The sequence below is a fragment of the Ostrea edulis genome, chromosome 10 (genome assembly GCF_947568905.1).
Source record: "Ostrea edulis chromosome 10, xbOstEdul1.1, whole genome shotgun sequence".
Lineage (NCBI taxonomy): Eukaryota > Metazoa > Mollusca > Bivalvia > Ostreida > Ostreidae > Ostrea > Ostrea edulis.
The window spans coordinates 3,477,026-3,499,845 of NC_079173.1; the positions used below are offsets into that span (position 1 = coordinate 3,477,026).

At 33.5% G+C, this 22,820-nt stretch overlaps 1 protein-coding gene across 28 annotated transcripts in view; it reads left to right on the forward strand.

Moving 5' to 3' along the window:
• LOC125666552 (leucine-rich repeat-containing protein 15-like) overlaps positions 1-22,820 on the forward strand; it is a 412,115-nt gene that overhangs the window by 383,586 nt on the left and 5,709 nt on the right. For all 28 annotated transcript variants that reach the window (XM_056151679.1, XM_056151700.1, XM_056151697.1 and 25 more), the window contains one exon: positions 21,116-21,297. In XM_056151679.1, coding sequence (XP_056007654.1) covers positions 21,116-21,297 — 182 coding nt within the window. The remainder of the gene's footprint in view (positions 1-21,115; positions 21,298-22,820) is intronic.

Below are 22,820 nucleotides of genomic sequence, written 5' to 3' on the forward strand. Positions count from 1 at the left end.
CTGCTTTAGAAAGCAGTCCCCATGTCTGCTTTCTGGGACTGCTTAATTCAGCAAAGCGTGAATGAATCACGTGATGTTATGATTGACAAGAAAACCTTCGATTGTAGGTTATAACAACATGTTCATATATACTTTGATTGGGAACTTCAGAATTATTCAAATCTGTCTAAATGTTGTAGTGAAATTAAACAATTTCACGGTGCTGGGAATAAGCAACCCATATCTAACGAATCATTCACAAATTAAAAATATGTGTACACGTACGTGGAAAGGAGTTTATGCTAGTTTAATATAGACGATACGTGAATAAATCATTTAGGCGACTTTAAACACATTTATTTCAATAACCCAGTCAGAAAATAAATATAGTTATATTGCATAATTTTCAGAACCCCAGATACGCTTCACCTGTATGAAGTATTAAAAATAAATAATGAATAACAACAACCAAATTGCCTGACAGAACATGGACGTCAATTGATTTTACCTTGTGATATTGTGGCTATCGGACTTCATAAAAAAGGGTCGCAAAAGTATTTTGAATATCTGCTGTGTTCATGCATAATGAATTGTTTTTCTCTTTAATTACATCTTTGATTTCGACTACCGTATTGACCGTATGACGTGATCCAGCGATTATCGACAATGTTTATTGATGATTTCACTGTCGGCTTAACTCCTCCAACTAGTTATTTTAACCCCGTCTACTGGGACTGCTGGGACCACTGAGACTGCTTTTCAGTTTGTTTACTGGGACTGCTGTCTGTCAGGGTGGTTCTGGCTGGTAATTCAAGTACGAACAGTGATAACTCCTATAAGCAATTCAAGATAGATAGGCGGGTAAACATAGAGTTCTGGGTACACCAGATATGAATATATTTCTGCAAACATGGACTTCTGGATCAGGTGGCAGGAGGAGTAAGCATCATCTATTGACAGGTCACACCCACCATGAGCCTTATTTCCCGATAAGGTAAATGGAGGTACCCGTAGACAAAATCAGTGCTTTAAAACGGCCGTGCAAATCGGCAGGAAACCGGTCAGATAGCATTAGATCCCAAAATAGACCCTATTGGCAAACTAGATCGTTATAACACCTATATAATTTGCAAATTGCTGACTTTAAACGATACTTTTGGAACCCCTGCACCATCAACTTGTTTGTCAGTAGATTGCTTCGATTTAAAAACTGGACATAAGCAGAAGAAGCATATCGAATCAGTTGAGGAATATTACCATCATATCCAGGTGATAATAGAATATTGTTAAATGCAAGGTGAATATAACGAACAGTGATCAATCTCACAACTCCCACAAACAATACAAAATTGATAGTTAGGCAAACACGGACCCCTGGACACATCAGTGGTAGGACCAGGTACCCAGGAAGAGTAAGCATCCCCTATTGACCTGTCACACCCACCGTGAGTCCTATATTCTGATCAGGTAAATGGAGTTAACCGCAGTCAAAATCAGTGTACCAAGAACGGCTTAACAATCGGTATGAAACACGCCATACAGCATTCGACCCAATGCGAGGTTGTATTGACGAACTAGATCGTTATAACGACCATAGAATTTGCGAAATGCTGACTTCAATCGAGACTATTGAAACCCCTGTACCATCAACTAGTTTGTCAGTAGCTTACCTCGATTTAAAAACCGACTGTACGCAGTACAAGCTCTTGCATATCGGATCAGTTGAGCTATATAAACACCATATGTAGGTGATAGTGGAATATTGCTACATAAACATGGGAAGTTGATGATGGAGAAGCTGAAATCATCCCGTTCGTAATACAGTTGAGTTCTCAGTTTGTCGTTAATGTCTACTTTCAATACATAAATATTATTACATGAATATGGGAAGTTGACGATGGAGAAGCTGAAATCATCCCATTTGTCATAACGTTGACTTCTTATTTTGCGGTTAATGTTTACTTTCAATAAAGTAAATTATTGAATATATTCGAGTTAGAATAAAACATCTTCGTGTATTACATTATACGTAACAGCAGGATTTTACAGGATTGATAATTGAATTACATTGAACAAGAGCTCTTTCGTTTGCATGTTAGTTGTTGAGGGCAAAGGAATAATTACAAATAATTCAACAGATTATCTTGGTAAACATCACTTTATAGTTTTTTTTTTAGTTTCACTGTTTTACATCTGTTTGATCTGAATTTCTCGTTATAATTATAGAACATATACGTTAGTGTGATACAGCATACATATATTTGAAAATGTAACATCTGCTGTATCCTGGATAGAATGGCGTGTTTGTCCCTCTCCCAATTTCGATTTTTATAAGATTGATGAGATTGGTCAATGTTCGTTATAAGATTTAAACTTCTACAGATGAATTAAATATATCAATTATAAGCAATAGGAGTGGTATAATGATACCAAATTTATGTTCTTTGATAAACGCCTGCCTTCTATACTTATCCTATCTGAAGTGGAAATCAGGATCTAATCTGTTGAAAGCAAGCGTTTATACCACAGGTTCAACAGAACGTATTTAAAAATATATTCCGTAAGTAAATGGGTTATGATTGACGGGTTTCAACAATCTCATTTCAAGTCAACATTTTGGAAATTCTATGGTCGTTATGATAATCTAGTTTGCTAAAAAAACCTATAATTGTGTCAAATGCTGTCTGACGATATTCTTACTGATTGTTAAGCCGTTCTTGGACACTGATTTTGACTATGGATTACTCCGTTTACCTGATCAAAATCTAGGGCTAATGACGGGTGTGATCGGTCAACAGGGGGTGTTTATTCAACCTTGGCACCTGATCCCACCATTGATATATTCATGGGTCCGTGTTTGCCTAACTTTTTATCTTATATTGCTTATAGGAGTTGTGAGAGTGTTCACTGTTCGTTTTCTTCACATTTCATAGTTTTCTTTTTATTTATTTGGCTATTTTCTTGCCAATATCGGTGATGGATTTAGTTCTCTTAAACCCTGTTTTCACTTTTGATGTCGCGTAGTTTATTTGTCCTGTGACATCATTTACTTCATTTTTTTTCTCTGTCAAAATGAATTGATATACCTAAAATAAACAAGCATACTTATTTACCACTTATGAATACCGGTATCAGAAATGCTCAGATTGAGGATCTTTTGAAAGAAGTAAAGAAATTGATTACAAGTGATCTGTCTAATCTAATATCAAGATGTAAAAGTCCAAACGTATTTTAGAGTGCATATTTCGTGCTTATTACCGTAATACCTACATTCGATTTACACTAGGCTCCATATCACATCTCTAGTATATCCAGGGGTCAGTGTTTGTCCAACTTTTTTGTATTGCGTATAGGAGTTATAAGATTGGTCACTTCTCGCTGTTTTCTCCTTTCATTCTGGATAATTTTCGTCTAGCACAGACAGTGTTAAGGCAAACAAGTATTACGTCATCTGTCTATTGGACTGACAAACATCTTTCTAAAATTAAAAAAGTCTATGATCTTGTCCTGATCACATATATTAATGAGGTTCAGTGAATTACACGATACTAGAAAGCAAACATAATTCAGACTCATTGAAACACTGTTAAATGTCTGAGGGATGTGTAAAACATACTGTTGGGCTATTTATACCGATTTATTTTGACCTGATCAATATATGAGGGAAGGGATAGATGAAAACAGTAAAGATACGCATTATGTAGGAGGAATGTAATTTAATAATGTCGGTATACAGTATACAAGAGTGTGAAATTAATAATACTTTAACTCACCTGATGTGAAAGCTCAAGTAAGCTATTCTGATCACCTTTTGTCTGTCGTCTGTCTGTTCACCTTTCTGACTGTTTGTCCCTAAACTGTTCACATTTTCATCTTCTCCAGAACCACTATATAACTTAGTACAAATCAGCCATTGATGAAGGTGAATTAAGTTTATTGAAAAGAAGGGCCACTTTCATTTAAAGGAGACATAATCATGAAAATGCAAAAATAAGATAGGGACCATTAAAATCTTCCTTTGAAGAACATCTGTGCCAGAAGAGTTCAAATTGACATGGAAGCTTTCTGACATAGTGCATATTTAAATTTGTTAAATTCATGGTCATTAGTGGTAGGGTGGGGCAACAATATGGCATCAAAGTTTTACATACAAATGTATGGGGCAAATTTTCTCAACAACCACTAGGCCTGGGAAGTTCAAATTTACATCAAAGCTCCCAGATGTAGTGCAAATTCAAGTTTGTAAGATCATGGCCTCCAAAATAGGGGATCAAATTTTCATATCCGAGTATATAGGGAATGCGCTTATAGATCTTTTCAAAACCCACAGGGCTAGACGAAGTGGAAATTTACACGAAAGCTTTCTTACGTAGAGTAGGTCCAAATTTGTGTGATTCATTGTCCTCGAGGGTAGGGTAGGATCACAATAGAAGATCAAAGTCTTATATTCTACATGTATGTTTGGGCCACAATATGAAGTCAAAAATTTTCATAGATAAAAAGGTTGATAAAATATATTTTAAAATTTATAAGAAGAACGGTGGGGCCAGGGTAACTCAGGTGAGCGATGTAACCCGTGGTCTATTTGTTTTTCTTTTGGGACTTCCTCTCACTAACTTAACCACGTATGAGGTATATATGAGGATAGCTACTAAGATATACATCTATACATACATTTATCAAAATAGACATATATCACTGTTCATTATTTTGAACTTTCATTCGACGATCTACGCTCTTCGTAACTCATTTTTCTTCTGTTTTATCATTCTTATTTCTCGGTGGCCGCAATGTGAATGATGAGTTACATCTTAACTATAGATTACAATTCGCATTCGATATGGGATACTTACTCCTCCTAGGCACGTGATCCCACCTCTGGTGAGTTCAGGGGTCCGTGTTTGCCCAACTATCTATATTGTATTGCTTATAGGAGTTATGAGATTGATCACTGTTCGTAATCGTCACCTTTCATTCTATATGCACCTGCAAAAATGCTTATAATTGTTTAAAAGTTATAAAATTGACTTTTATTCCTTGAAGAAAATATAAATTTTCATTATTATCCTTTTTAGCTCACCTCGGCCGAAAGCAAAATGAAATTAATATATATTGTTTATTGTTAATTAATAGACGATAAAAATATATTTGAATATGAGTTTACTTGACACATGGGCTGCATGTTTTCTGAAAGGAAAACCCCTTAACTTTCTGATTTTTTTTTCATTGACGTTGGCATTGTTGGCAGTTTTATGCCAACCTCACGCTCTTGTCATTTTGGATCAAATCAAATATACATGTAGTTTGGATTTGCTAATATATTCTATTTTGGAATGGCAGATTTCGGGACTCCTAAAATCATAAATTTGCTGGGCCAGATGACTTTATAAACGGTACCTGCTTCTTTACATGAAAGCTTCCTGGCAGGGTGCAAATTTAAGTTTTTGTTCAAATCATGGCCACTGGGTAAGGTTGGGACAATAATAGTGGGTCAAACTTTTGCATAGGAATAAACAGGGCCACATTTTTAAAATCTTCTCCCCAAGAACTACTAGGTCAGAATAGCTGAGATTTAAATGAAAGCTTCTTGACATAGTGCTGATTTAAGTTTGTTCAAATCATAGTCCCGGGGGGTAGGATCGGTCCACAATAGGGAATCAAAGTTTTACATACTAATACATAGTGAAAATCATTAAAAATCTTCTCAAGAACCACTATACCAGGAAAGTACAAATTTACATAAAGTATCCTGACATTATGCAGATTAATGTTTGTTCAAATCATGGACCCAGGAGTACTATGATGTCACAATAGGTGATCAAAGTTTGACGTGCAAGTTTGCATGCAGATATATAGGGAGAATCGTTTAAAATCTTCTCAAGAACGACTGGGCGAGGAAAGTTCAAATTTACATGAATGTGTCCTGACATTGTGTAGATTCACGTTTATTCAAATCGCGGTACCCGGGGGTAGATTGGGGCCACAATACGGTATCAAAATTGTACACAGTAATATAAAGAAAAACTCTTTTAAAAGTTTCTTCTCAAGAACCACTAGACTAGGAAAGTAAACATTTACATGAAAGCTTCGTGACATAGTGCATATTCAATTTTACAAAAACCATGGTCTCCGGATAACTGTTTACCTGATCAGGATATAGGGCTCACGAGTTGTGTAAGCGGTTGACAGGAGATGTTCTCTCCTAGGCACCTGATCCCACCTTTTGTGTATCTGGGGGTCCGTGTTTGCCCAACTGTATGTTTTGTATTGTATATAGGAGTTATGAGATTGATCACTGTTCATTATCTTCACCTTTTATATGGAAAATATTTAGCCATGGACCTAGGTGACTCACGCGAGCGCTGTGTCCCCTGACCCTCTTGTTATATTCTATTGAATTTAGATCTCCATTATTATCCGTTTTGTATTTGATTGAATTTGAAGTGAATATTGCAAACAAAAGAATTCAGAAATCACACCTTTTCAGAAAAGGCATACAGATGTTTTTAAAGCTGAATATCATTATTAAACATATTTCGGACTTTAAGTCAAGCACTGCTATCCCATGAAAAAAGGCAGGCATATTAATTCATTTATAATATCTTCCATATCAAAAAAAGACTTTCGTGTTTATCAAACGGTTTCTTCTTTGAGACTATTGTCAACATTTCACACGTGCTAACGTAATGTTCTTCCTTATTATTAACATATTAAACTAATACTCAAGGTCGTTTTATTGTGTATCGTCTAACTGTATGTTAATGAATTATGCTAGTTGTACATTGTCTAACTCTATGTTAATGAGTTATGGTAGTTCTGTATCGTTTAACTGTATGTTAATGAGTTATGGTAGTTGTGTAATGTCAAACTGTGTACTAATGAGTGATGTTAGTTGTGTATTATATTAACTGTATGTTAATGAGTTATGGTAGTTGTGTATTGTTTAACTGTATGTTAATGAGTTATGGTAGTTGTGTATTGTTTAACTGTATGTTAATGAGTTATGGTAGTTGTGTATTGTTTAACTGTATGCTTATGAGTTATGGTAGTTGTGTATTGTTTAACTGTATGTTAATGAGTTATGGTAGTTGTGTATTATATTAACTGTATGTTAATGAGTTATGGTAGTTGTGTATTGTCTAACTGTATGTTAATTAGTTATATTAGTTGTGTATTGTCTAACTGTATGTTAACAAGTTATGGTAGTTGTGTATCGACTAACTGTATGTTAATTAATTATGGTAGTTGTATATTGTTTAACTGTATGTTAATGAGTTATGGTAGTTGTGTATCGACTAACTGTATGTTAATTAATTATGGTAGTTGTGTATTGTTTAACTGTATGTTAATGAGTTATGGTAGTTGTGTATTGTTTAACTGTATGTTAATGAGTTATGGTAGTTGTGTATATTCTAACTGTATGTTAATGAGTTATAGTAGTTGTGTATTATATTAACTGTATGTTAATGAGTTATGGTAGTTGTGTATTGTCTAACTGTATGTTAATGAGTTATATTAGTTGTGTATCATCTAACTGTATGTTAATGAGTTATGGTAGTTGTGTATTGTTTAACTGTATGTTAATGAGTTATGGTAGTTGTGTATTGTTTAAATGTATGTTAATGAGTTATGGTAGTTTTGTATTGTTTAACTGTATGTTAATGAGTTATGGTAGTTGTGTATTGTTTAACTGTATGTTAATGAGTTATGGTAGTTGTGTATTGTTTAACTGTATGTTAATGAGTTATGGTAGCTGTGTATTGTTTAACTGTATGTTAATGAGTTATGGTAGTTGTGTATTGTCTAACTGTATGTTAATGAGTTATGGTAGTTGTGTATTGTTTAACTGTATGTTAATGAGTTATGGTAGTTGTGTATCATTTAACTGTATGTTAATGAGTTATAGTAGTTGTGTATTATATTAACTGTATGTTAATGAGTTATGGTAGTTGTGTATCATCTAACTGTATGTTAATGAGTTATATTAGTTGTGTATTGTCTAACTGTATGTTAATAAGTTATAGTAGTTGTGTATTGTTTAACTGTATGTTAATGAGTTATAGTAGTTGCGTATTGTTTAACTGTATGTTAATTAGTTATAGTAGTTATGTGTTGTTTAACTGTATGTTAATGAATTATAGTAGTTGTGTATTGTCTAACTGTATGTTAATGAGTTATAGTTGTTGTGTATTGTCTAACTATGTACTAATGTGTACTAATGAGTTATGGTAGTTGTATATTGTTTAACTGTATGTTAATGAGTTATGGTAGTTGTGTATTGTCAAACTGTATGTTAATGAGTTAAGGTAGTTGTATGTTGTTTAACGGTATGTTAATGAGTTATGGTAGTTGTGTATTGTTTAACTGTTTGTTAATGAGTTATAGTAGTTGTGTATTGTTTAACTGTATGTTAATGAGTTATGGTAGTTGTGTATTGTCTAACTGTATGTTAATGAGTTATAGTTGTTGTGTATTGTCTAACTATGTACTAATGTGTACTAATGAGTTATGTTAGTTGTCTATTGTTTAACTGTATGTTAATGAGTTATGGTAGTTCTGTATTGTTTAACTGTATGTTAATGAGTTATGGTAGTTCTGTATTGTTTAACTGTATGTTAATGAGTTATGGTAGTTGTGTATCATCTAACTGTATGTTAATGAGTTATAGTAGTTGTGTATTGTTTAACTGTATGTTAATGAGTTATATTAGTTGTGTATTCTCTAACTGTATGTTAATGAGTTATGGTAGTTGTGTATTGTCTAAATGTATATCAATGAGTTATGGTAGTTGCGTATCACTTAAATGTACGTTAATGAGTTATGGTAGTTGTGTATTGTTTAACTGTATGTTAATGAGTTATGGTAGTTGTGTATCATCTAACTGTATTTTAATGAGTTATGGTAGTTCTGTATTGTCTAACTGTATATCAATGAGTTATGGTAGTTGCGTATCACTTAAATGTATGTTAATGAGTTATGGTAGTTGTGTATTGTTTAACTGTATGTTAATGAGTTATGGTAGTTGCGTATTGTTTAACTGTATGTTAAGGAGTTATGGTAGTTGTGTATTGTCTAACTGTATGTTATTGAGTTATATTAGTTGTGTATCATCTAACTGTATGTTAATGAGTTATGGTAGTTGTGAATCATCTAACTGTATGTTAATGAGTTATAGTAGTTGTGTATTATATTAACTGTATGTTAATGAGTTATGGTAGTTGTGTATTGTCTAACTGTATGTTAATTAGTTATATTAGTTGTGTATTGTCTAACTGTATGTTAACAAGTTATGGTAGCTGTGTATTGTCTAACTGTATGTCAATGAATTATAGTAGTTGTGTATTGTCTAACTGTATGTTAATGAGTTATGGTAGTTGTGTATTGTTTAACTGTATGTTAATGAGTTATGGTAGTTGTGTATCATTTAACTGTATGTTAATGAGTTATAGTAGTTGTGTATTATATTAACTGTATGTTAATGAGTTATGGTAGTTGTGTATCATCTAACTGTATGTTAATGAGTTATATTAGTTGTGTATTGTCTAACTGTATGTTAATAAGTTATAGTAGTTGTGTATTGTTTAACTGTATGTTAATGAGTTATAGTAGTTGCGTATTGTTTAACTGTATGTTAATTAGTTATAGTAGTTGTGTGTTGTTTAACTGTATGTTAATGAATTATAGTAGTTGTGTATTGTCTAACTGTATGTTAATGAGTTATAGTTGTTGTGTATTGTCTAACTATGTACTAATGTGTACTAATGAGTTATGGTAGTTGTATATTGTTTAACTGTATGTTAATGAGTTATGGTAGTTGTGTATTGTCAAACTGTATGTTAATGAGTTAAGGTAGTTGTATGTTGTTTAACAGTATGTTAATGAGTTATGGTAGTTGTGTATTGTTTAACTGTTTGTTAATGAGTTATAGTAGTTGTGTATTGTTTAACTGTATGTTAATGAGTTATGGTAGTTGTGTATTGTCTAACTGTATGTTAATGAGTTATAGTTGTTGTGTATTGTCTAACTATGTACTAATGTGTACTAATGAGTTATGTTAGTTGTCTATTGTTTAACTGTATGTTAATGAGTTATGGTAGTTCTGTATTGTTTAACTGTATGTTAATGAGTTATGGTAGTTCTGTATTGTTTAACTGTATGTTAATGAGTTATGGTAGTTGTGTATCATCTAACTGTATGTTAATGAGTTATAGTAGTTGTGTATTGTTTAACTGTATGTTAATGAGTTATATTAGTTGTGTATTCTCTAACTGTATGTTAATGAGTTATGGTAGTTGTGTATTGTCTAACTGTATATCAATGAGTTATGGTAGTTGCGTATCACTTAAATGTACGTTAATGAGTTATGGTAGTTGTGTATTGTTTAACTGTATGTTAATGAGTTATGGTAGTTGTGTATCATCTAACTGTATTTTAATGAGTTATGGTAGTTCTGTATTGTCTAACTGTATATCAATGAGTTATGGTAGTTGCGTATCACTTAAATGTATGTTAATGAGTTATGGTAGTTGTGTATTGTTTAACTGTATGTTAATGAGTTATGGTAGTTGCGTATTGTTTAACTGTATGTTAAGGAGTTATGGTAGTTGTGTATTGTCTAACTGTATGATATTGAGTTATATTAGTTGTGTATCATCTAACTGTATGTTAATGAGTTATGGTAGTTGTGAATCATCTAACTGTATGTTAATGAGTTATAGTAGTTGTGTATTATATTAACTGTATGTTAATGAGTTATGGTAGTTGTGTATTGTCTAACTGTATGTTAATTAGTTATATTAGTTGTGTATTGTCTAACTGTATGTTAACAAGTTATGGTAGCTGTGTATTGTCTAACTGTATGTCAATGAATTATAGTAGTTGTGTATTGTTTAACTGTATGTTAATGAGTTAAGGTAGTTGAGTATTACTTAACTGTGTGTTAATGAGTTATGGTAGTTGTGTATCGACTAACTGTATGTTAATTAATTATGGTAGTTGTATATTGTTTAACTGTATGTTAATGAGTTATGGTAGTTGTGTATCGACTAACTGTATGTTAATTAATTATGGTAGTTGTGTATTGTTTAACTGTATGTTAATGAGTTATGGTAGTTGTGTATTGTTTAACTGTATGTTAATGAGTTATGGTAGTTGTGTATATTCTAACTGTATGTTAATGAGTTATAGTAGTTGTGTATTATATTAACTGTATGTTAATGAGTTATGGTAGTTGTGTATTGTCTAACTGTATGTTAATGAGTTATATTAGTTGTGTATCATCTAACTGTATGTTAATAAGTTATGGTAGCTGTGTATTGTTTAACTGTATGTTAATGAGTTATGGTAGTTGTGTATTATATTAACTGTATGTTAATGAGTTATAGTAGTTGTGTATTCTCTAACTGTATGTCAATGAGTTATGATTGTTGCGTATCACTTAACTGAATGTCAATGAGTTATAGTAGTTGTATATTGTCTAACTGTATGTTAATGAGTTATGGTAGTTGTGTATTGTTTAACTGTATGTTAATGAGCTATCGTAGTTGTGTATTGTCTAACTGTATGTTAATGAGTTATGGTAGTTGTGTATTGTTAAACTGTATGTTAATAAGTTATGGTAGCTGTGTATTGTCTAACTGTATGTCAATGAGTTATAGTAGTTGTGTATTGTTTAACTGTATGTTAATGAGTTAAGGTAGTTGAGTATTACTTAACTGTGTGTTAATGAGTTATGGTAGTTGTGTATAGACTAACTGTATGTTAATGAGTTATGGTAGTTGTGTATCATCTAACTGTATGTTTATGAGTTATGGTAGTTGTGTATTGTTTCACTGTATGTTAATGAGTTATATTATTTGTGTATTCTCTAACTGTATGTTAATGAGTTATATTAGTTGTGTATTGTCTAACTGTATGTTAATGAGTTATGGTAGTTGTGTATCATCTAACTGTATGTTAATGAGTTATAGTAGTTGTGTATTGTTTCACTGTATGTTAATGAGTTATATTATTTGTGTATTCTCTAACTGTATGTTAATGAGTTATATTAGTTGTGTATCGACTAACTGTATGTTAATGAGTTATGGTAGTTGTGTATTGTTTAACTGTATGTTAATGAGTTATAGTAGTTGTGTATTGTCTAACTGTATGTTAATGAGTTATATTATTTGTGTATTCTCTAACTGTATGTTAATGAGTTATATTAGTTGTGTATCGACTAACTGTATGTTTATGAGTTATGGTAGTTGCGTATTGTTTAACTGTATGTTAATGAGTTATGGTAGTTGCGTATTGTTTAACTGTATGTTAATGAGTTATGGTAGTTGTGTATTGTTTCACTGTATGTTAATGAGTTATATTATTTGTGTATTCTCTAACTGTATGTTAATGAGTTATATTAGTTGTGTATCGACTAACTGTATGTTTATGAGTTATGGTAGTTGCGTATTGTTTAACTGTATGTTAATGAGTTATGGTAGTTGCGTATTGTTTAACTGTATGTTAATGAGTTATGGTAGTTGCGTATTGTTTAACTGTATGTTAATGAGTTATATTAGTTGTGTATCGTCTAACTGTATGTTAATGATTTATGGTAGTTGTGTATTATTTAACTGTATGTTAAAAAGTTATGGTAGTTGTGTATTATTTAACTGTATGTTAATAAGTTATGGTAGTTGTGTATTGTTTAACTGTATGTTAATGAGTTATGGTAGTTGTGTATTGTTTAACTGTATGTTAATGAGTTATGGTAGTTGTGTATTGTCAACTGTATGTTAATGAGTTATGGTAGTTGTGTATTGTCAACTGTATGTTAATGAGTTATGGTAGTTGTGTATTGTCAAACTGTATGTTAATGAGTTATGGTAGTTGTGTATTGTCTAACTGTATGTTAATGAGTTATGGTAGTTGTGTATTGTCAACTGTATGTTAATGAGTTATGGTAGTTGTGTATTGTCTAACTGTATGTTAATGAGTTATGATAGTTGTGTATTGTGTAACTGTATGTTAATGAGTTATGGTAGCTGTGTATCGTGTTACTGTATGTTAATGAGTTATGGTAGTGTTGTATCGACTAACTGTATGTTAATGAGTTATGGTAGTTGTGTATTGTCTAACTGTATGTTAATGAGTTATAGTAGTTGTGAATTGTGTAACTGTATGTTAATGAGTTATGGTAGTTGTGTATTGTCTAACTGTATGTTAATGAGTTATGGTAGTTGTGTATTGTCTAACTGTATGTTAATGAGTTATATTAGTTGTGTATTCTCTAACTGTATGTCAATGAGTTATGATTGTTGCGTATTGTTTAACTGTATGTTAATGAGTTATAGTAGTTGTGTATTATTTAACTGTATGTTAATGAGTTATGGTAGTTTTGTATTGTCTAACTGTATGTTAATGAGTTATGGTAGCTGTGTATTGTCTAACTGTATGTTAATGAGTTATAGTAGTTGCGAATTGTGTAACTGTATGTTAATGAGTTATGGTAGTTGTGTATTGTCTAACTGTATGTTAATTAGTTATAGTAGTTGTGAATTGTGTAACTGTATGTTAATGAGTAATGGTAGTTGTGTATTGTCTAACTGTATGTTAATGAGTTATAGTAGTTGTGTATTGTTTAACTGTATGTCAATGAGTTATGATTGTTGTGTATCACTTAACTGAATGTCAATGAGTTATAGTAGTTGTATATTGTCTAACTGTATGTTAATGAGTTATGGTAGGTGTGTATTGTTTAACTGTATGTTAATGAATTATGGTAGTTGTGTATTGTCTAACTGTATGTTAATGAGTTATGGTAGTTGTGTATTGTTTAACTGTATGTTAATGAATTATGGTAGTTGTGTATTGTCTAACTGTATGTTAATGAGTTATGGTAGTTGTATATTGTTTAACTGTATGTTAATAAGTTATGGTAGCTGTGTATTGTCTAACTGTATGTCAATGAGTTATAGTAGTTGTGTATTGTTTAACTGTATGTTAATGAGTTAAGGTAGTTGAGTATTACTTAACTGTGTGTTAATGAGTTATGGTAGTTGTGTATCGACTAACTGTATGTTAATGAGTTATGGTAGTTGTGTATCATCTAACTGTATGTTAATGAGTTATAGTAGTTGTGTATTGTATCACTGTATGTTAATGAGTTATATTAGTTGTGTATTCTCTAACCGTATGTTAATTAGTTATGGTAGTTGTGTATCATCTAACTGTATGTTAATGAGTTATAGTAGTTGTGTATTGTTTCACTGTATGTTAATGAGTTATATTAGTTGTGTATTCTCTAACTGTATGTTAATGAGTTATATTAGTTGTGTATCGTCTAACTGTATGTTAATGAGTTATAGTAGTTGTGTATTGTTTAACTGTATGTTAATGAGTTATAGTAGTTGTATATTGTCTAACTGTATGTTAATGAGTTATGGTAGTTGTGTATTGTCTAACTGTATGTTAATGAGTTATAGTAGTTGTATATTGTTTAACTGTATGTTAATGAGTTATTATAGCTGTGTATCGTGTTACTGTATGTTAATGAGTTATGGTAGTTGTGTATCGACTAACTGTATGTTAATGAGTTATGGTAGTTGTGTTTTGTCTAATTGAATGTTAATGAGTTATGGTAGTTGTGTATTGTTTAACTGTATGTTAATGAGTTATGGTAGTTCTGTATTGTTTAACTGAATGTTAATGAGTTATGGTAGTTGTGTTATTGCATGTCCCGCTGATACAAATTTACACAACACAATGTTGTGTATTCACACAACACTTTTTTTTAAAGAGGCATAACTTCAAATAGCATGTCGAGGGTAAATACAGACTTCATTGAAATTGATCCTGGGCTGACATTATTTTCTATAAACAGTTACGGGGATAAATATATGTTAAACACATAACATGCTGCCACCTTTGTAGAACTCATGCCAATCGCTACCAATCGCTACCAAAATAAATTTCGCTTTTGAAAATACATTTAAGTCTGAACTGAGAGGCTTCACGCCAGCATCTGTAATCTGAATTTATCCATGCTGGCGTGAAGCGTTGCTGTTCATAATATCATGTATTTTCAAACATGAAATAGATTTCATGTAATTCCTTTCTGCTTTCAATTTCGTCGGATATTCGCAGTCGTTAAATAATACGTACTATTTGTATGAAAATTCATACGCGCATTTTTCACTACTACAAATCATTAATAAGTAATTATTATTGGCTATTACAGTAGGTAAATATGTCAAGGGAAAAATCATTCGAACACTAAATATAAGTACATACTAACACGGAAACTAAGACTGCTACGGCTCAAAAGCTTGTTTTTATCTCCTGAAATTCTTCGTTTCGGGCATTTTAAGTCTAGCTTGCAGATTTATATTTGACAGTAAACATTTTCCTTCGAATGCAAGGTGAAGATAACGAACAGTGATCAATCTCATAACTACTATAAGCAATACAAAATAGATAGTTGGGCAAACGCGGACCCCTGGACACACCAGAGGTGGAATCAGGTGCCTAGGAGGAGTAAGCAGCCCCTGTTGACCGGTCACACCCGCTGTGAGCCCCATATCCTGATCAAGTAAATGGAGTTATCCGCAGCCAAAATCAGTGTGCCAAGAACGGCTTAACAATCGGTATAAAACATGTCAGACAGCATTTGACCTAATGATGACGAACTAGATCGTTATAACGACCATAAAATTTGCGAAATGCTGACTTCAATCGAGACTGTTGAAACTCCTGTACCATCATATAGGGATTCGACAAAATTCATTAAAAAAATATAAAGCTGTTTCTTTACAAAAATATTGAAAGGAAATATATCGCATAATGGACTTGATAAAGAAATCAATGGAAACAGAACTGTTGCCCTTGGATTCAATAGTTTGAAACATGTCATTTGAAATTCATGTAGTTTATTTTTAAAATATATTTTACAATAACATTTGGGGGAAAAAACTCCAATAATGCGGGTAGGTTAAGGATTCCCTTATAGAATATCACACTGCAATTTATGCCTTTACTTCTCTGAACTACCGATATATGACGTCATAATGGAAAATAACGTTAAGTCACTGCAAACTTGAACTGTTATGACGGGGAGAATGTCAAAAGCTTTAGACCTTATTTCAAACTGCCTATAAGATGTCAGAACACTATTGCAATATTCACGTGTCTGAATAGTACTTTAATATCTTTTATATCCGAATATTTTAAAATAGTTTGTTTAATTACCCTTGATTGAAATTCAGCGTGTTTACACTGCTTTCGAAAAATATACTTTTGAAATGTACTCTGTTTTTTACCTGTGGTAAGAGGTAAAATTTTATTATGTGTTTATAAATGAGTCTTGTGCAGGCAAGTTATGCGGATTCATTTGAGATCTATTACGGAAATCGTAAGAGGAGTTTGTTTTTTTACCTGAATATTGCTTGGTTAAATGTTTGATGACTTTGTTTGAATACAGATTAACATCAAATGTGTAGGTAAGTGTGTCCGTAAGTTGAACTCTTCATGAAATGCGTGTATTTTGTACGCAAGTAATACTACCATTTTTCCAAAGCACATTTCGGGTACACAATGATACCGTGAGTTCATTTATCAAACAACAAGTTTAAAATAATTCTTAAATGGGCTGAGCTGAAGCGATTTATGTGAAACACTTCAAAGAATTATAAATGACCGTCACAATGTATAATAGGTAATACAATAATTTATTGATAGTATCAAAAACACAAGTATAGTCACAGTTCAATTGCTCGGCTAAAATGTCTTAGTAATAAAACACTGATGGGAATCCGGTGTTGATCGGTGCCCGGTACTACTAGGTGCCCGCTGCTACTTTGTGTCCGGTGCTACTTTGTGTCCGGTGTTAGGTGCTATAGGTATAGTCGTTCTCGAACACTACTACTAGTCTAGAATACTATCAGATTATAATGGCAAAGTCTGGATCTCCAACTCAATGATCAGAATTACAACCTGAACTAATTTAATTATGCATAAAATCCAACTCCCACAATCTATAGCACATCATGCAAATAGAATGTTGTTAAACTAAGTACGATATCTAAGTAACTCGGTGCAAGGTGCTTCTGCAACGACTCTAAAGCCACTCCGTGCGTAATATACTAAAGTCCACCTCCCTTAATCTATAACACCGTCATAGACTATATATTCAATGAAATGGGGATATATATCATATGGATGCCATGCAAATCTACTGCTACCAAGTTATACATTCACGCAGAGGATATAATTAATCGACTCTAAATTCAACGCACCTGAAATGTGCGGTAACGGTGCAACTTTGCACCGAACTATCAAATTATCTAAGTTAAATTCTAATTTATTAAATCCAACTAAATCCGTTGAAATAACAATAATTTCAATACTAACTATAAACTATAAAATAATTAACTAACTGGGAGAGACCTTGCGTGTCTCCCAGGGACAGAACACCGAGTGCACCGACTATCAAAATTCACGCCAAGAAATTGAAGAATTCATATGAAGTTCTAAGTACTCAATAAATTTACTATACTTTAATTATCTAAAATTCCCTTTCTTGTACCATCTAGATAATTTAAATCAGCTACGTATTTTAATACATAAAGTATTTGCTAAAATAAAGGAAATACCTCAACAACGGTACAGCAGTCGGTGCCAAAGTTCGTAATGGAATATGTAATGCAGAATTTTGTTGCCGCGGACTATGATTCGCGGCTTTTATATTTTGACGCAATGGTGCAGCTGATTACGTCATGTACCGTATATAAAAGTCCTAAAACATGCTTTTCTCAATAAAGTAAGATCTTCTGACATACTAATATAATTTATATATAACTTGTTAATTTATCCATCATTTTTAATGTAATCTAAGCATTTTATCTATAAAGTTTTATTTCTAAAACTATTTGACGTGTCGATGTGTCCTTCCTAAATCCGGAAAATATCCGTCTCTATCATACGGATTCTGTAATTATCGTGCGAAAAGCATTTCCTCTCTCTATATCTAATGACATCCAGGTAATAAACAAATGAGAATTTCTAACACTTTTAAGTGATATCAGTCTTAAACTCTATCGGAATCATCCTAACAAAAGTATATCTCACGAGCGCAACACTGCTCCCACCTAAGTTTTGAAGAACTTTAAATGATTGCTAGAATCATATCAATGTAAGACTCTAAAGTGCGATGGTTACGCCAAAGTTCGATGGTCGACGCCAAAGTTCGATGGTCTATGCCAATTCGCGATGGTTTGTTGACTTTTACGGACGCCAAAGTTCGATGTTCTGGCACTTCTAGTCCGATGGTACGGGGGAAAATCGATGCATTTCCTCGCCGGAAGCGCGCCTGTGGATGAGGTTAAAAGGCCACCACCGAATCTCTGTATAATGTGTTATCTATATTTTCACCACAGATTCAGTTCTCGCATCATTAACGTCTTATTCACTCTAATATATAAACGTATCAGTGGAAATTGATAGTTTTAGAATACCTTAGATATGTATGGTAACTTAGATGCATTTGAAAGCTCTAGTTTCATATTATAACGTACGACCGTGACGTCATAGCTGCATTTGTCTGATGGCGTCGAACCAAATACGATGTTCATTTGCGGTTACGGAAATGACCAAGTAGTGACGATTGGGTGCGGGGGTTCAGTGACGTTTTGACATTATGTTATCATGGCATCGTTTGAAACGTCTTTCATAATCAAACCGAAGAAATGCAACGCCAGTTTGCCCAAACTAAGGTTCTTTCTCTTTGCATCAACGTTTGCGGGATATTGTAGGAAAGCATGGGTGATTAAGATTGTCATGGACGATAGCAAGGGCAATGTTCACTCTGTGAGAACAGCAAGGTACACTTGTTGACGAAATATCTACTTCGCCCGAGTATGATTTGGAGTCATGATCATTTATTACTTTTTTGGCACTTTGTTTTCCCCTAAAATAGCTCTTAGGGCCTACAAGTTTACTGGTATTTCAGATTTCAAAAATTTCGGTTGAGCATCACTGAAGAGACATTATGTGTCGAAATGCGCATCTGGTGCATTAAAATTGGCACCGTATAATTTTTATATTGTTATGAACATGTATTAAATTCCTCGTGGGGGTATACTATAATGTAAAATATTCTATACGATTACGCATTTGAAAACTTTGTGTTTGATAACACGACAACTAAATGGTAATGAAACAAGTTATCTATAATTATTATGCATGTAATATTTGATATATATTAATATTATTATTTTACATTGGTAGTTTGGTGAAACAACACTCGGTTGGTACAGTCTGTACCAAAACACTATGTATTTTTTGCAAATCAAAAGATTTAGTCATCTCACACCATCGCACGTTGAAGCATTCGGAAAGCGCCGTTGCACTTTGGTGTGTCTCACCATCGTACTTTGGCTATGAGAGTGAACCATCGTAATTTGGCATGTCACGCCATCTGAGTTTAGCGCAGACCACCGCACTTTGGCTTGGCCATCCCACTTCTATGGTCGTCATGACGACCTAGATTGCCAAAACAACATAGCATAAGGTCAAATGTTCTCTGACTGGGAGTGGTGGCGTGCTCCTGTGTCAACAGGATATATGTTTTAAGGTCATGTCCGAGAGATCCGTGATTCTCACTTTTAAATGCCGAGTGTTTAGCAAAGGAGCAATCACTATCTATGTTTATGTCTTAGGTTCGGTGTGGCAATGTCAGGAGCGGGGTTCGAACTCACGACTTCCAGCCCACAAACCAAGCGATATATCACTTAGCTACCGCGACCAGATCAATGCAGGACTAGTTATTTAAACACGTGCCTTGCTCTAGCGATGGCAAATCCACTCCCTCCTAACATGATCTATTTTTTATATAGAACTGTCCAGAAAATTATCGTTTATCGAATTTGGTAATTCGCGAGATGTTTTAAAGATCAAGTTCAGGAGCTACGTTTTGCAGGAATGTACCATATTTCCTAAATGCAAAGGCGCACCCCCCCCCCTAATTAATGTATCATTTATATGCACCTAATGTGATCAACACATTCAAACTTGTTTCATGTTTTACCACTGGCTGATCTAGATAATTCTGAACGAAAGAATCTAGTAAACTACTGGATGTTTCGGGACTGTCTTAAGAACTCCAGTGAGTCATGTGATGCGTTCAAGATCGTAGCGGCTGATTTGTGCCATTTACAATGTATTGTCTTTTCGTTATTTTGAAACGAAAAGTTGCTAAGAAACGTCTTGTTGTATTTTTGCCTCGAAATAACAAAAAGACGATAAAGTGTAAAATGATACAAATCAGCCGCCATACATAGCCCCTAAGCTAGCCGCTACGATCTTGAACGCAGCCCAGGACAATTCCTTGGTGGTGGGGGTGCATGGGGGATAGGAGAACGAAATCCTCTAAAACAACGTATAGATGCCTGGCTTTTTTTTTTTTACATTTCTATACAAAATAAACAAAATATCATCTTCGTGAAGGGAGGGGGTCGCCCAGCGCAAGATTCGTTATTACTAGCTACATGTATGTTCACCTAGTCCTATATGGAACCGGTCACGGTAATTCAGTGAGGTAGCATATTCGAGTTGTACTCGTGCCATGGCTGTATCAAACCGTACTTTCCCATATACATGGCTATTCAAAAGCGAGAATCACGGGTCTTTCTGATAATGTGACCTTAAAAACCGACATCCCCCACTGCTACGCCACTGTACAATGAGCATAGCAAGTCTATTTGTGGTACGTCACCTACAGCTGGTGACGGCTAAATATAAGTGGGACCTATATTAATGAAATCCTTCGTAACAAAGCAAAATGAAAAATCCCTTAATAGACATGAAAGATTTTGCAATGCAAATAGAAGTTATACAAAACATTATGTAATACAAATGGAAAATATAGAATACAAATGGAAAATTATACAATATGAATAGAAAATAAAGAATACAATTTAAAAAAAAAATACAATCAAATGGAAATTATACAATGCAAATGAAAAATTATACAATGCAAATGGACAAAATAGAATACAAATGGAAAAGATCAGATATTGCAACGTTTGACATGCCATACATGAAAGATCCTATTTATATGCTTGTATGAGTGTGTGTCTTCTATACATGATTTTTCTCATTGTAGCGCAATAGAAAACAATCCTTTCAAATGTGATTGCCAATTAGTCGCCTTTCTCAATTTTGCCGAATCGAGAAACTTGAAATTAAACTACTTCACATACCCAAAGCCATCGTGTAAAAGTCCTCTTGATTTCAAAGGAACACTGCTGACGGACAGGAGACTTCAGGAAATGGTTTGTGATTCAGGTAAATCATTTATTCTTGTGCTGTAAATACTGGTCTGTTATCTAAAACAGACAGGATTTCTAGTTGATATAATAATCTATCCACTGACACGTTTTATAACACATCTACACTGGGGGTATAACAAATATTGCAGAATATACTTCATCACGTATTCTGTTTCTTTGTTTAGTCTGCATGGATATGCTTAAAGAAATACTCAATGTGTTTTTCAATGTTAGCTACTCCACTTTAAACGGGAAAAAACCTGACTTGTTTCGTACCAATTGTTAGGCCATTCTTGACACACTGATTTTCCGTTTACCTGATCAAGATATAGAACTCACGGCGGGTGTGACCGGTCGGCACCAGATCTCATCTCTGGTATACCCAGGGGTCTGTGTTTTCCCAACTGTTTATACGTATTGCTTATAAGAGTTGTGAAATTGATCACTGTACTTTCATTATATGAATTGTTGCATTATCTACCCAGAGTTCCGTGTGCTACGAGCACTACACCTCTGACGACTTTTTACAGAAATCTTGTAAACATTTCTGATATCCAAGATTTAAGTTTTGGACTAAATAGTTAGTCATATTATGAAATGCTTTTGGTGCAATTAAATTGATGCTTACTCTAAATTGTATGAAATCGCTGGGTTTTTGTTATCCTAAATTAGGAACTACTTCGTAATATGCGTATGAATGCAAGGTGAAGATAACGAACAGTGATCAATTTCATAACCGCTACAAGCAATAAAAATAGATAGTTGAGCAAACACGGACCCCTGGACACCCCAGAGGTGGGATCAGGTGCCTAGGAGGAGTAAGCATCCCCTGTTGACCGGTCACACCCGCCGTGAGCCCCATATCCTGATCAGGTAAACGGAGTTATCCGCAGTCAAATCAGTGTGCCAAGAACAGCTTAACAATCGGTATGAAACAAGTCAGACAGCATTTGACCCAATGCGAGGTTGTATTGACGAACTAGATCGTTATAATGACCATAGAATTTGCGAAATGTTGACTTGAATCGAGACTGTTGAAATCCCTGTACCATCAACTTGTTTGTCAGTAGCTTACCTCGATTTAAAAACTGACTATACCCAGAACAAGCTCTTGCCTATTGAATCAGTTGAGATATATAAACACCATATGTAGGTGATAATGGAATATTGCTACATAAATGTTGGAAGTTGACGATGGAGAAGCTGAAATCACCTCCGTTTGTCATACTGTTGAGTTGTCAGTTTGCCGTTAATGTCTACTTTCAATAAAATATCTAAGTATGAAGCAGAAGTAGACGACTCTGTGGTGTCCTTCATTTCGAGCTCACAGGGATATATCAAATCGACATATGAATAAAAGCTATCATTGTTAATAGACAATTCATTTAGTGACTACATGTTTCCTTCAACTTTAAAGCGGAGATCACAATTTTAAAATATTCCATAGTATGCTATCTACAGCTCGTATAAAGTTTTCTGTTGTAACAACATATTAAAAGGAATGTTTTTAAACCGACAAACTATAGGTCAGATGTTATT